The sequence below is a fragment of the Apis florea genome, unplaced genomic scaffold (assembly GCF_048593485.1).
Source record: "Apis florea isolate Af1SG1 unplaced genomic scaffold, ASM4859348v1 contig_24_pilon, whole genome shotgun sequence".
In the NCBI taxonomy this organism is placed as follows: domain Eukaryota; kingdom Metazoa; phylum Arthropoda; class Insecta; order Hymenoptera; family Apidae; genus Apis; species Apis florea.
The window spans coordinates 1,129,913-1,142,734 of record NW_028256597.1 but is presented as its reverse complement, the minus strand read 5'-3'; the positions used below and the strand labels follow the sequence as shown (position 1 = coordinate 1,142,734).

Sequence of the window (12,822 nt, the reverse complement as noted above, 5' to 3'; positions counted from 1 at the left end):
TTCGTCTTAAGTAGGATGCGAGTTAATGTAATAACTCTCGAATTGCCACTGTTTAAATGTCCTCGTAATCACCGTCAAATTGTTGTTTAGTGCAAATTGAGAGACGTTGTCCGTTCCTCTAACGTTTGTTGGAAAATAGAAAAAAAAATATAGCGGCCCCGTTTTCTTTTAAAAACAGTACGTTGAACTTTATACGTTACTGTTTTCTTGTTATAATCCAGCGATATATATTGAATATAATAACGATAATATCGAAAAATCATTTTTAATTAAGATATTAAACGATTGTTAAAATACGCATATGGTACACATACGGAAAACTTATTCATCGCATTATCATCAAAGAAGAAAATGAATTGAAATCGATCAACGATATCAACCATTCATCGTTTATAATTATTGTAATTTCGAAAAATTGCGTAATAAATTGGCAACAAATATCAATATCTTTATTCTTTAACAAATATATCCTTATATATAACAATTGGCAATTTGGGATGAACTTTTTCATTTTCATTTTATAACGTTCATATTGATTCATTTTGATTAATCTTTATTCAGAAACGTTTCAAGTCCTCCATTTAATAGTCTCGTTAACCCAATTTAATAATTTAACAAGGAGATACGAAGATATAAGAAGATACGAAGGAATCAAAATGAAGAAAGAATTCGCAAAGACACTGTGCTCATTTTACGCTATTAAAAAAAAAATAAATAAATAAAATTACAGAAATAAATTTCGTTTAATTTTGTCTATAAATGCGTGACGATTGTTTGCAACATGCGTTTTGACGCATGCTCTCCATCTTGAAACAAACAAGAAACTTAACGAAACTTATCTTGAAACAAACTATTTAACGTATATAACTATGTAAATACTTGTATGTATATATCTAGATAGATAAATAGTAACTAAAATGAAACAATATGCGCGTAGTAAAATCTGATTGATCGTTCATTGAAATTTTCATGGATTTATGTAAAAAAAGTTACTAGTTGGTATAACTTTACCATAATAATATGTAATTTTTCCGTTTAATGATTCTACTTTTACAATTATCAGTATTTACAGCAACGTACTGTATTAAACTTATAGTATAAAAGTATTGATATAATTAATGTAAAATTAATGCGATGTGTAAAAATATCATGACTGAAAAATTAAACTAAAAAATTTAATTAGTCATTCTTTTTTTTTTAAATTCATATATAATATTGTAAAATTTTATATCACGATTATAATTAATATGATTAATTATATACGATATAATTAAACGGAAATCTTTTATTCTTTATTTAATTATTAATTTTATTTTTATTTTTAATCTTTGAGTTTATTCGTTTGTGAGTTCGTTTAGGAGTTGATTCTCGAATTTGTATACGAAAACGAATGTGATACGTACCGTACTTATGTTAGATACTTACTTACATGCTTAGACATAAATCGAGAATGAAAGTGTCGAAATACAAGAATACGAAGGCACGGTTCCACTAGCCCACTTTTATCGACCCCAATTTCTCTCATTCTACATCCACGACCGAGTTAAGAGTTTAGTTTTCACTTTCGCTATTGGATGCCGTTGTCCTGACCTGATCTAATCGAGATTTCTATTAACTCAACTTATAAATCTCCCCTCTCTCTTTCTCTCTCTCTCTCTCTCTCTCTCTCTCTCTCTCTCTCTCTCTCTCTCTCTCTCTTTCTCTCTGTTCTCAAGGAAAGTAAAATATCCTGGATCAAAATGACTTTTGTTTTTCGCATATTTTATGCATTTCAGCTTCATTTTCATGATAGCTTTCGATTTCTATCATTTTCGATAATTTTTCGAATTATGATAAAAATAATATTACGTTAAATATGTTAAATAGTGACAAAATTATGAAAAAAATAGTTTTATAGTAATCGAAATAAAGCATGTACCATATGCAAAAATTTTACATTGTAGAATGGAGTTTTTTTTAAAAATTCATTAATTTTATTTTTGAAATTAAAAATGTTTATTAATAATTGTTATAATTATTTATAGTTGCAAAAAAACGAAATAATACGAAATAATATTATTTTCTTTAAATCTTTAATTATCGGCGTAAAAAATGTTGATACTAATTCTTGTTGAATTCTGAGTGCTGAAATTCAATTATTATATTTGACTTTCTTGTACATATATATTTTGAAATTCATTTTGAAAAAGAATATGAATCTGCAAAGATTTTATGAATAGTTTCTGTAGAAACGCCTGTATCTATAGAATCAATTATAATCATCCTAGAAAATTTTTTAAACTTCTCTATTATTTCTCTATATATCTCTATATACCATACTAGATATATGGATTTATATGGATACTATGGATACTCGTATAAATATCTTAAATTAATCAATAATTCAATCAATAATTTTTCCAATTGGCAATAACAATTTTCTGATTATTATAAAAAAATATCTCATTTCTTTATTTTATATGAATATAATAATAATTATTAAAAAATATTAGTTATCAATTACGGAAATATTAATAATAATCAAGTTACGGAAAAGGATGTATAATATTTTCAATGAAATAATTCTCCTATCAATGTCATAAATAGAATTATGAAGTATCCATTTTATTTATAGTAGGAAAATTAAAAATGTCTGTGCTGTTACATCCTCGTAATAAATTCTATTTACCAGACTCCATCATTGGCTTGATATGTACCATCTATCTGAGAAAGATTTTGAACATTTCTTTTTTTTAATGCGTAACAATTGTTTACAATTCGTCATATTCGGAGTATTACATGAGAAATGAGATGAATCATTGTAATAATAGCCATAAATTTTAATTGCGATAAGGGAAAATTATCTGAAAGCAACGATATAAAAGGACCTCGAAAAATTTAGCCAAACAGTATGGAATAAAAACAAGTGTCGTCGAAGATGATTTGTGTGTAAAAGTTTGAAAAAAATGAAAGGTAATTTAATAAGAAATTAAATTTTAAATGTTTTAAATAATGTTTTAAATAAATGAAAACGAGTTAATTTAAAATAAGTTAAATTTAAATTCTAAAATGAGAAAATAGAATCCCGAATAAAAAAAATCTTTTCGTTTACAATTAAAAAATACTAATCGTATCTTTGTATTGTTTATTATGAGATATTTAATATATATATATTATTAGATCGATTCATTGATTTATTGATTAATTGGTTAAATAGGCATCATTATTATTTTGTTCATCTTCTCTATTGACGCTTATACGTATGGCGCTCCTTTCGACGAATCGGAATGGGTATCCGGAAAATGGAGGATCGGGAAATTCGGAAGGGAACGAAACTCGAAGGAGAGGAATCCATTCGTTTGGATGCGCAATTCTGAGCAGAAAAGAAATGAATCGAATGTGGAATATCTACAATGGCTTGTGAAAAATTGGAAAGATAATGGCGAGAAGAATAGAAATATAAATAGGGAGAAACTTTTCATTGCTTTAAATTTACCACGGTTAAAAAACAAATCCGATTCTTCCGATACCAGCTCCGATTCCGAAGAAACAAAACTGAGAATTTTATCTAGTAAGAAGAAATGGAATTTCGTGGGGCAAAAATCGAACGAAAAAAATAAAAAGCAGAAGGAGGAAGGGGAAGAGGAAGAATCTATGGAGAAAATGTCTGACGAATTAAGTATTCGTAAAAAAAGATTTTCCGACGAAAAAGATTCTCGTGAAAGAAATTCTGATAAAAATGATCATCGTGAAAATAATTTTTTCGAATCGACGGATGAAACTGATTCGAGCTCGTCTGAAAGATCAAATGAATATTTTGATTCAAGAGAAATAAAAAGGAATTCAGAGGATTCAGAGGAATACGATAGTCGCAAAAGTTCGAGTTCTAGTTCCAGTTCGTGGGAATTTGATAGCAATGAAGAAAAATTCAATGATTATTTAAAAGATTTGTTAAAGAAAAACCAATATTATAAGGAAATAACCGAAATGTTGAAAAATTACAAAACAGATGTTTATTATGAGAGATTGTATAAATGGAATAAAGTTAAGTATCTGGAATGGAGGAAAAACATAAAACTAAAGAATAAAATATTGGACGAAAAGGAAAATTTAAGTATGGAGATATTAAGGAGAATTTGTAACGTATCGACCAACATTAAACGTAAAGAACAAGAAAATCGATTAAAAAACTGCATAGGATTTTACATATCTACGAAGGATGAATTTAATTTTACAGCGGATTTATCAGTTTATTTTGAGGATACGAATATTAAAATAGGTAAGATGTTTATTAGATTTCGTTTCATATCTACATAAATATAATTGATCGTTTAATCTCTCGATAGATGGTGAAGAATCGCCTTCTAACAAAGGTTCCAATAATGGATATATACGTACAACTGAAGGAATGAAAAATTTTTCGACAAACGAAGAAAAATCTTTCGACAATGGAAACAGAGATGAAACTATTGACGGCGAACAAAAAGGAAAAGAAGAACAAGAAGAAGAAACAAAGTCTAGTTCGCGAAAAGATGAAATAGACAACGATGAGAAGCCAACAGATCGAAACTTTGATAATGTGACACAAGTAACATGGTTTTCACAGATTGGGACCGAAGAAAGAACACAAACATCGAAAAATGAAAATTTAACAAATTTTGAGAACAATACGAATAGGTGGGAAGATTCGAATGTAATTTGGAGTACAACTCCTCGTAAATATTTAGAAATTGAATCTTCTGAAGCATCGGAAAATCGATCGACGATTTTCGAAGCATCGAATGTTAGAGATAATGATCGAAACAACGATTTGGATAAGAATACATACGTACCGAGCAATAATGAAAATGAGAATATACGACAATCCGATAATACCGAATCAAATGGATCGGAGGATTTAAATATTAGTGAATTCACGGTGATTTCAGCAAATCAAGAAACAATTTCCCGATCAACTTCACGAATCGAAGCTTCTACGATATGGGCGAAAGATGGACTGTCTACAATATCGAGTATCAAATTTGAAACAATTGATAATAACGATAATTTTACTACATCCAGCGACACTAACTTTACAATTGCAGCAAGCAATGATATAAATAATAACGAATCGTTCAATGATGATAATAATGTACAGCCAAATCCTAGTTCCGATAAATCTAACGACTTAAAAAATGAAGAAAGGATAGAAGCATCGAATAGGATAACAGATGCATCGCCTGTATCATCTGTATATCAAACAGAAAATTCTCAAGTAGCAACTTTAACAATATCTATAGATGGGAATAACGAGCAAACAACAACTTCTGCTTCGCAAAATATAAATTCTAACGATTCTAGATTTAAAGATCAGATGATGGAAATGTGGAGTCAAGAATCGGGAACAAGCTACAGCGATGGTGTTTCGATTATCGCGAATATTAATGTTGAAATCAATACTGTTCGGACTGAGAATGAAACGAATACTGTCGATTCGAGTGTAGCGAATACTCAAACAGCTTTAAATTCGACGATAGAAAAAGTAGGATCAACTGAAAGCTTAAGTCCCGAGTCAGAAACAACACTTATCGATGTATCGAGTAATAACGAAAAAGCTGATACGGATAAAGCAAATGGTATTTTGAAAAATAAATCAACTACCGATGCTAATGGATGGACAAGTTCAGATAACAGCGAATCACCGACCGCAAGAAGAGACGAAGAAACGACGATAAATTATCAAATTGATGATTCGATTGTGACAAGAAAAGAAGAGGAAGCTGAAGCGTCAAACTCGCAAACGGAAACAATTTTTCATAGCGACAACAGCAACGAACAGAATGTTAGCGTAATTATAGTCGAACCGAATAAAATTTTGATAGAAGATGATAATTTAATTATTAGCGATATTAATGAACAAACAGATTCAATTGTTGAAATGATAAACGATAATGAATCTACTACGAAAGCTGCACAAATAATATTATCTTTCTCTCAAACTGAAGAATTTGATATATTAAAAACGGAACAATCAAACGATGATCAATCTAAAACTACCGATTTTGTCAATGTTATCACAGATAATGGAAACAATGGAATTGATGATAATTCCACCAGTATTAATGAATCAACAATCGAAAGAGAAGAAATAATGACATTTTCTTTGGAAAATTTTACCGATACCTTAACGGAGATAACGACGACTCAAACAATATTTTCGCAATTACCAGAAATAATTATCGGAACTGGCGATGATATATTTGAAAATAGAAATGATAAAAATATTCCTGAACTTACAACTTTGGAAAATTTACAAACAACATCATTTTCCATGCAAACTGAAAAATCTAATACAAGTGAAACGAAACGATTAATAAAAGGGGAAGCATCGTCTATCCAAACGGAAACAGATTCAACCGCTTTCACAACTGAAATAGAAGAAATAGAAGCATTTTCTTCGAATAGTAAAAATTCTACCATTACGGAAGCAGAATTGACAACTGTAAAATTATCTTCAAAGTTAGAAAGTGAATTCACAACTTTAGAAAATATAGAAACAACATCGTCTTTTCTTCAAACACTTTCGAATAGATCTGAAGCGAACGAACCGATCGAAACATCGAGTACTCGGACTGAAACGATTCTTATTAATAACGGCACCGTTATGTCGATTAATATAAACGATAGAACAAACAAAGCGAGCGATAATTTGAAAGATGATAAAAAATCGACTAATAGTATCGATAAAACAGATAAACTTACAACTTTGAAAGAAATCGAACCTGATTATTCGTCCACTAGTGGATATGATAATATTACAGAAGCGAAAGCGCAAACTGTAAAACTAGAAATAATCATTTCTGATACCAATGGCACTAAAACGGATAATTTCGTAATCATGGTTGATAGTGGCAATATTTTCAATGTATCTGGCAATATGAAAATAAATTCCAATGTTAAAGAATCAAATATGCCAATAACGGATACTCAAATATATAACACAGTGATTTCAAAAGCAGTTACATCAGCTGAACCAATTGTAAATTTAAATCCCGAATCTCCTGTAAATGAAATGCCTATTTAGTAGGAATATCGGATCCATAGAAAGAAGTCCAAAGAAAGTCGATATTGATTAAAATTATAAATTAATACAATACATCGATATGTAATTTGTATTTTAATTACTTTTAATGCTTTCTTGCAATGATGTATATATATTTAAAATATAGTAATTGTATAAGCGTAATTGTTAATTTACGATTAAAACTATTTTATTATTATTATTATTATTAAGAATAAATAATGGAGGATAAATAATTAAAATATGTAATATATCTTTCTTATCGCATCATACAAATGTTACTACCAAATGTTTAAACTACTTTGTTGTTGTATCGTTTCGTGAAAAAAAAGTTGTATGTAAGCGATACAATAAGCAACGGAAGATAGCAAAATGTTGGTATTATCACGAAGTTAGTTGTTGGCATGATCGTCGTAACGAGTATCCAACTGTTCACCAACGCTGATCCGGTGGGTAAGATTCGTGACGGCATGGCAGTCATCCTGAAGCGATCGGTCGGTACAGTGTCCGTGACACGTTCTATATCGGTCAGTGATATCTCGACCTGTCCTCGATCGGGTCAAAGTGCGCATTTACGGTTCTCGAATAAACGCAACCAGTCGTGTCGACAAACTGGAACGACAAACCGCTCTTGCTCCTCCGCTTCATTCCAACGCGTCCAAATTCGATAATAATCGAATAAATAGTTATTCGCATGCCTGTTGTATCGAGTAAAAGGCACACGTCCGAAATGCCGCTATTTGAAATTCAATAAAATAATCCATCGATTCTTGCTCGCTCGGTGAATCTTTAACGAGATCTCGTTTTTTGATTTATTTGAACGAATGCTATCGATGATTTCATTAGTTAGAGTGTGTTCCGATTGAAGTATAGGTAAGTAGGTAGTAGATTACAAGATCAGTTTTGGTTAACGAGATGTGGCCAATTTTGTTAACCTTGGCAGTGACGGCTACTCTGGGAGAAGTGGTGAATGTTCATGTGAACAATGTGAGTAACGTTTCTTTATGGGAAATGTATCGATATAGAATATAATCGAATCGATAGATTTTATTAATTGATACTATCTCGTGAGAAAATTCGAAAAAATACCTTTTTTATATATTTTTACTACATTATATATATATATATATATATATATATATATATATATATATATATATATATATAAATTAGCATAGTAATCTTTCTTAGAAAAGATTTAAGAAAAAGTCGTTAAATTTTCATCAGATTTTCATCATCATAGATATTTGTAGATTTAATCGATTAATCGATCAACGAGATGATAGAATTTATTAGAAAATTTGCAATTTCAGGATACGCAATGGAAACTTGGATTCGAAGTCGATTACGAGAACGATCGTTTTCTATTGGACGGAAAACCTTTTCGATACGTTTCCGGCAGTTTTCACTATTTTCGAACACCTAGACAATATTGGAGAGATCGTTTCAAAAAAATTAGAGCAGCCGGATTAAATGCCGTTTCAACGTAAGTTATTTTTCTCACGTTTTCAACAAAAACTTGCAACAATTCAACGTTCGTTCGATTGTTTTTGAAAATAATGAAAAGAAGTCATGTGATAAATCACGTTATATATTTCTTTTTTTTTAAAATCGTTATTCGCTACATACATATATAATTATTTAACTTATATTTAATATATCTCTATATATTTCGCATCGGAAAAATTATCTTTTTAATTGATTTTACGATCTATCAATCTTTTGTTCTTCTTCAACGACACGATATTGTTGATAATATATTTATATTATCTTTTTACAAAATTTAATAGATTTATCGCTTATTTTCGAACAAAAACTTTTGGATTTAGACGTTGCTTCTTCTTTCAAATTAAATATTACAGTTACGTGGAATGGAGTCTTCATCAACCGAGTGAAAATGAATGGTATTGGACGGGTAATGCGGATTTAGTAGAATTTTTAAATATTGCTCAAGAAGAAGATTTGTTCGTCCTTTTGAGACCAGGCCCTTATATTTGCGCGGAGCGAGATTTTGCAAGTATTTCATTGAAATTACTTATCTTACTTACCAAGAATTTATATCTTACTTAGATCAAGAATTTTTATACGATATAATTTGAACATATATATATATATATATAATTTGAATATATACACATTATTATATATTAATAATATTTATAATTTTAAGAAATAATTTTTATCAACGATGTAATGATTTTTAAAAATAATTTCTGCTTCGTATTATTTTTATGGTACTTATGGTTCATTTAGGGTGGTCTTCCTTACTGGTTATTGACACTTGTACCAGATATAAATTTACGTACAAATGATCCACGTAAGAATTTTTAATTTCGATTTTTTTATTCTAATTCCAATTAAATATTCATTGCTTTGGAAATTTATTTTTACCATTGTAATGTTTCTTTTGTTTTCTAGGATACATGAAATATGTGGAAATATATTTGAACGAAGTATTTAAAAGAGTCATTCCCTACCTCAGAGGAAATGGAGGACCTATAATAATGGTTCAGGTATCAATAGAATAAATGGAATATCTTCCTTTTTTTTTTTTGTTTTTTATTTCTAATATCGATATTTGTTGATCGATATTGATAATGTTTTCACAATTATCAATGTGTTTAAAAGAAAGAAAAATGTAAATTTATTTCTCTTCTTTAGTTATTTTTAAATTTTTTTTTTCCATTTATATTTAACAACATCATAAAATTAAAACACTTTGCAAAATAAAATATATTCACATGGACAAAATATATTGCTATATATTTGAAATCGATTAATTGCGAATTCAACAATAAGAATGAAATATTATATTTGTTAATATTAATAGCTAATAAATCCAATTTCGATTGTGTTTTTAGGTGGAAAATGAGTACGGAAGTTATTCGTGCGATAAAGAATATTTACATCATCTGAGAGATATAATGAAACGGAAAATTGGTACAAAGGCGCTTTTATATACGACGGATGGATCAAATAGAAATATGCTGAATTGTGGCTCTATATCAGGTGTTTATACAACTATCGATTTTGGAACTAACGCGAACGTGACGAAAAATTTCGAAATAATGCGTCTGTATCAACCGCGAGTAAGTAATTGAACGATCGATAATCGAAACAATTTTTAATTTGAAAAATTAGAAACGAAAATTAGAAATTGTTATATATATATATAGTATATCGAGATGAAAATATTCTTTTTTAAGTTTACATCGTTTATTATTAAAGAATATTGAATGCAACAGTTGCTGTATCACAAAATCGTAAAGATCGTAAGAAAATCTTATACAAAAACACACACACACACACACATTTAATTGCAAATATATAAAATATATTATATTATAATATATATATATATATCTCGAACATGGGATAAAATTGTATCGTCGAGATAAAGTTGTGTATTCTTGGCAAAAAGAGCAAGAGAATAAAATATAATTATAAGGATTATTAAAATGATTAATTTATGATTTATTTTTTTTTTTTTTTTTTAGGGCCCATTAGTAAATTCAGAATTTTATCCCGGATGGTTAACACATTGGCAAGAACCGTTTCAAAAAGTAAATGTTACAGCAGTTGCAAAAACTTTAAATCAAATGTTGTCTTTGGGTGCTTCTGTTAATATTTATATGTTTTATGGTGGAACGAATTTTGGTTACACCGCTGGTTAGTAAATCTTTCCTAAGATTTTATTCTGAACTCTTATTTGCAAAATTTTGTTTAAAAATATAGCAATACGCAAAAAAATTCAATTTATTTTATTATCGAAATTTCAAAATATTATCAAAATTATTAAAATATCCAACAAAGATATTGAAATAAAAAGATATTAATAAGAAGTTGGACATATAATGATTAAAAATTTGTTTTATGAATTGTAAAAAATATTATATTTTGTTGATAATACCGTAACGTATGTTATATTTTATTTGTGCAATTTAAAATGTTCGTTATTTTTAGAAATCATTCGTATCTCAAAATCATATTCCGATCAGAAACATGTAACGATCGTTATATGAATAGAGAATGTCTTGCAAAATGTGTATAATACGCGATATAATACTTCACTAATATAAGTGAAAACTTAAATCTGAAAACATATATAAAATTATAATATAAAAAATATGTATAAATAAATAAATATAATTTCCGATTGCTTTGTAATAGTTTTTATAATCTTTGCAATGATGATTTTATGAATTAAAATTAAGATCGGGTAAATTGATCTTAGATTCAAAATGATTTTAATGATGTTGTGTAATGATATAAATATTATATTTTACATAATATTCTTTATATACTTATATACTTTATATCATCTATATATATATAACATATTAATTTAACGTTAAATATCAAACATACGATTCCAGGGGCTAATGGTGGCGAAAATGTATACAATCCACAATTAACTTCCTATGATTATGACGCTCCGTTAACCGAAGCTGGTGATCCAACATCAAAATATTTCGAGATCCGGAATATCGTATCTAAGGTATTTACGTTTTTTAATCTCTAACCGTATTTCGTTCTATATATATATACATATATTTATTGTAGTATTTGCCATTGCCAAATGTGTCACTTCCAACAGTGTCTCCGAAAGGAGATTACGGTTCGATTCTATTGTCGCCAATCCTAAAATTATTCGAATCTCAAGGCCGACAATTATTCGGAACAATTATCGCCCAAGGATCGGATCCACTAACGTTCGAAGCATTGGGATTATCTCATTGGTTGGTATTGTACGAGACTGACATAATACATAGCCCTAAGGATCCTGCGATTCTGTACGCAAAAGTTCGAGATAGAGCATTAGTTTACGTAGATGATCACCTGGTTGGAACCTTAAGTCGTACCAGTAACATCTATCATTTAAGTATAGAGGAGCCTTATGGACAAAAATTGAAATTATTGATCGAGAATCAAGGAAGGTTAAATTATGGAAATGGACTTCGTGATTTTAAGGTTTCTATTTTTTTTTTTTTAATAAGCAACAAACAGTAAAAGTAAATTATAAACTCGTATCGTTTATATATATATATATCTAATGGAAATTAATATAGAAAAAAGAAAGATAAGGTAACGTATATTTCTTCGTTCATTGGATATTTTTTATTTACCAGGGAGTCACAAATGTATCTCTAAACAATATTCCCCTTGGACCTTGGAAAATGACTGGATTTTTGCTGGATAGTGTCAATCCGCTTATCAACGTCAATTCCAACATATCCGTAAGTGGAACTCTTCACGATGGTCCAGTTATACTTCGAGGAACTTTCTCGATCTCTGACCAACCGATGGACACGTATTTAAACACTGATGGTTGGGGCAAAGGAGTTGCTTTCGTGAATGGACACAATTTAGGTCGATACTGGCCATTGGTTGGCCCTCAAATAACTCTTTATATTCCTGCATCTTTTTTAAGAACGGGCGAAAATGAAGTGGTGTTAATCGAATTGGAATACGTACCAAACAGCGAGAAAATGAAATTGCAAAAGGAACCGATACTCGACTTCGGTGCTAAATATTCAAATAACGGAGATAATTCGAATGATATACGTGTTTTGATTTGATCAGTTTTTAATTTCCTTTCTTTTTCTTTAAAATATTATTCAAATATTATATTATTGTTTAATGAGAAATTGCGCGAACAAATAAATAAAAAATATCAAAAATACAATTACATTTCTATAGTATGATATTTCTTAATGAATATTATTATCATGCGTATACCAGTTTGTCCGTATACTCGTAATTATTGTTATTTAAGGAAAATT

The 12,822-nt window shown here is 29.1% G+C and overlaps 2 protein-coding genes across 7 annotated transcripts; both read left to right on the top strand.

The window, feature by feature from the left end:
- Positions 1-2,897: 2,897 nt before the first annotated feature.
- LOC105735935 (uncharacterized) lies at positions 2,898-7,195 on the top strand. Its single transcript, XM_086907067.1, has 3 exons — positions 2,898-2,952; positions 3,197-4,258; positions 4,326-7,195. Exons 1-3 carry the CDS (start codon positions 2,946-2,948, stop codon positions 7,040-7,042), a joined length of 3,786 nt encoding a protein of 1,261 aa, XP_086763193.1. The 5' UTR covers positions 2,898-2,945; the 3' UTR covers positions 7,043-7,195.
- A 242-nt stretch (positions 7,196-7,437) lies between these two features.
- Positions 7,438-12,725, top strand: LOC100870050 (beta-galactosidase). Of its 6 annotated transcripts, XM_086907061.1 has the most exons (11): positions 7,511-8,026; positions 8,353-8,525; positions 8,902-9,052; positions 9,293-9,356; positions 9,458-9,552; positions 9,901-10,128; positions 10,537-10,708; positions 11,416-11,537; positions 11,603-11,778; positions 11,923-12,010; positions 12,169-12,725. In XM_086907061.1, exons 1-11 carry the CDS (start codon positions 7,955-7,957, stop codon positions 12,616-12,618), a joined length of 1,791 nt encoding a protein of 596 aa, XP_086763187.1. In that variant the 5' UTR covers positions 7,511-7,954; the 3' UTR covers positions 12,619-12,725. The 6 variants fall into 6 exon arrangements, with proteins under 6 accessions (XP_086763184.1, XP_086763189.1, XP_086763187.1 ...); XM_086907058.1 differs by having other exon boundaries at positions 7,438-8,026; positions 11,603-12,010; XM_086907062.1 differs by lacking the exon at positions 9,293-9,356 and having other exon boundaries at positions 7,512-8,026; positions 8,902-9,056.
- The last annotated feature ends 97 nt before the right edge of the window (positions 12,726-12,822 follow it).

What these genes read in the sequence shown, in the direction of transcription:
- LOC100870050 (XM_086907058.1), top strand. Translation starts at nt 7,955, where the DNA reads ATGTGGCCAATTTTGTTAACCTTGGCAGTGACGGCTACTCTGGGAGAA. An exon ending in TGCGTCTGTATCAACCGCGA is followed by an intron (nt 10,129 to 10,536) that starts GTAAGTAATTGA and finishes TTTTTTTTTTAG; the next exon opens with GGCCCATTAGTAAATTCAGA. An exon ending in TCCGGAATATCGTATCTAAG is followed by an intron (nt 11,538 to 11,602) that starts GTATTTACGTTT and finishes TATTTATTGTAG; the next exon opens with TATTTGCCATTGCCAAATGT.
- LOC105735935 (XM_086907067.1), top strand. An exon ending in GGATACGAATATTAAAATAG is followed by an intron (nt 4,259 to 4,325) that starts GTAAGATGTTTA and finishes ATCTCTCGATAG; the next exon opens with ATGGTGAAGAATCGCCTTCT.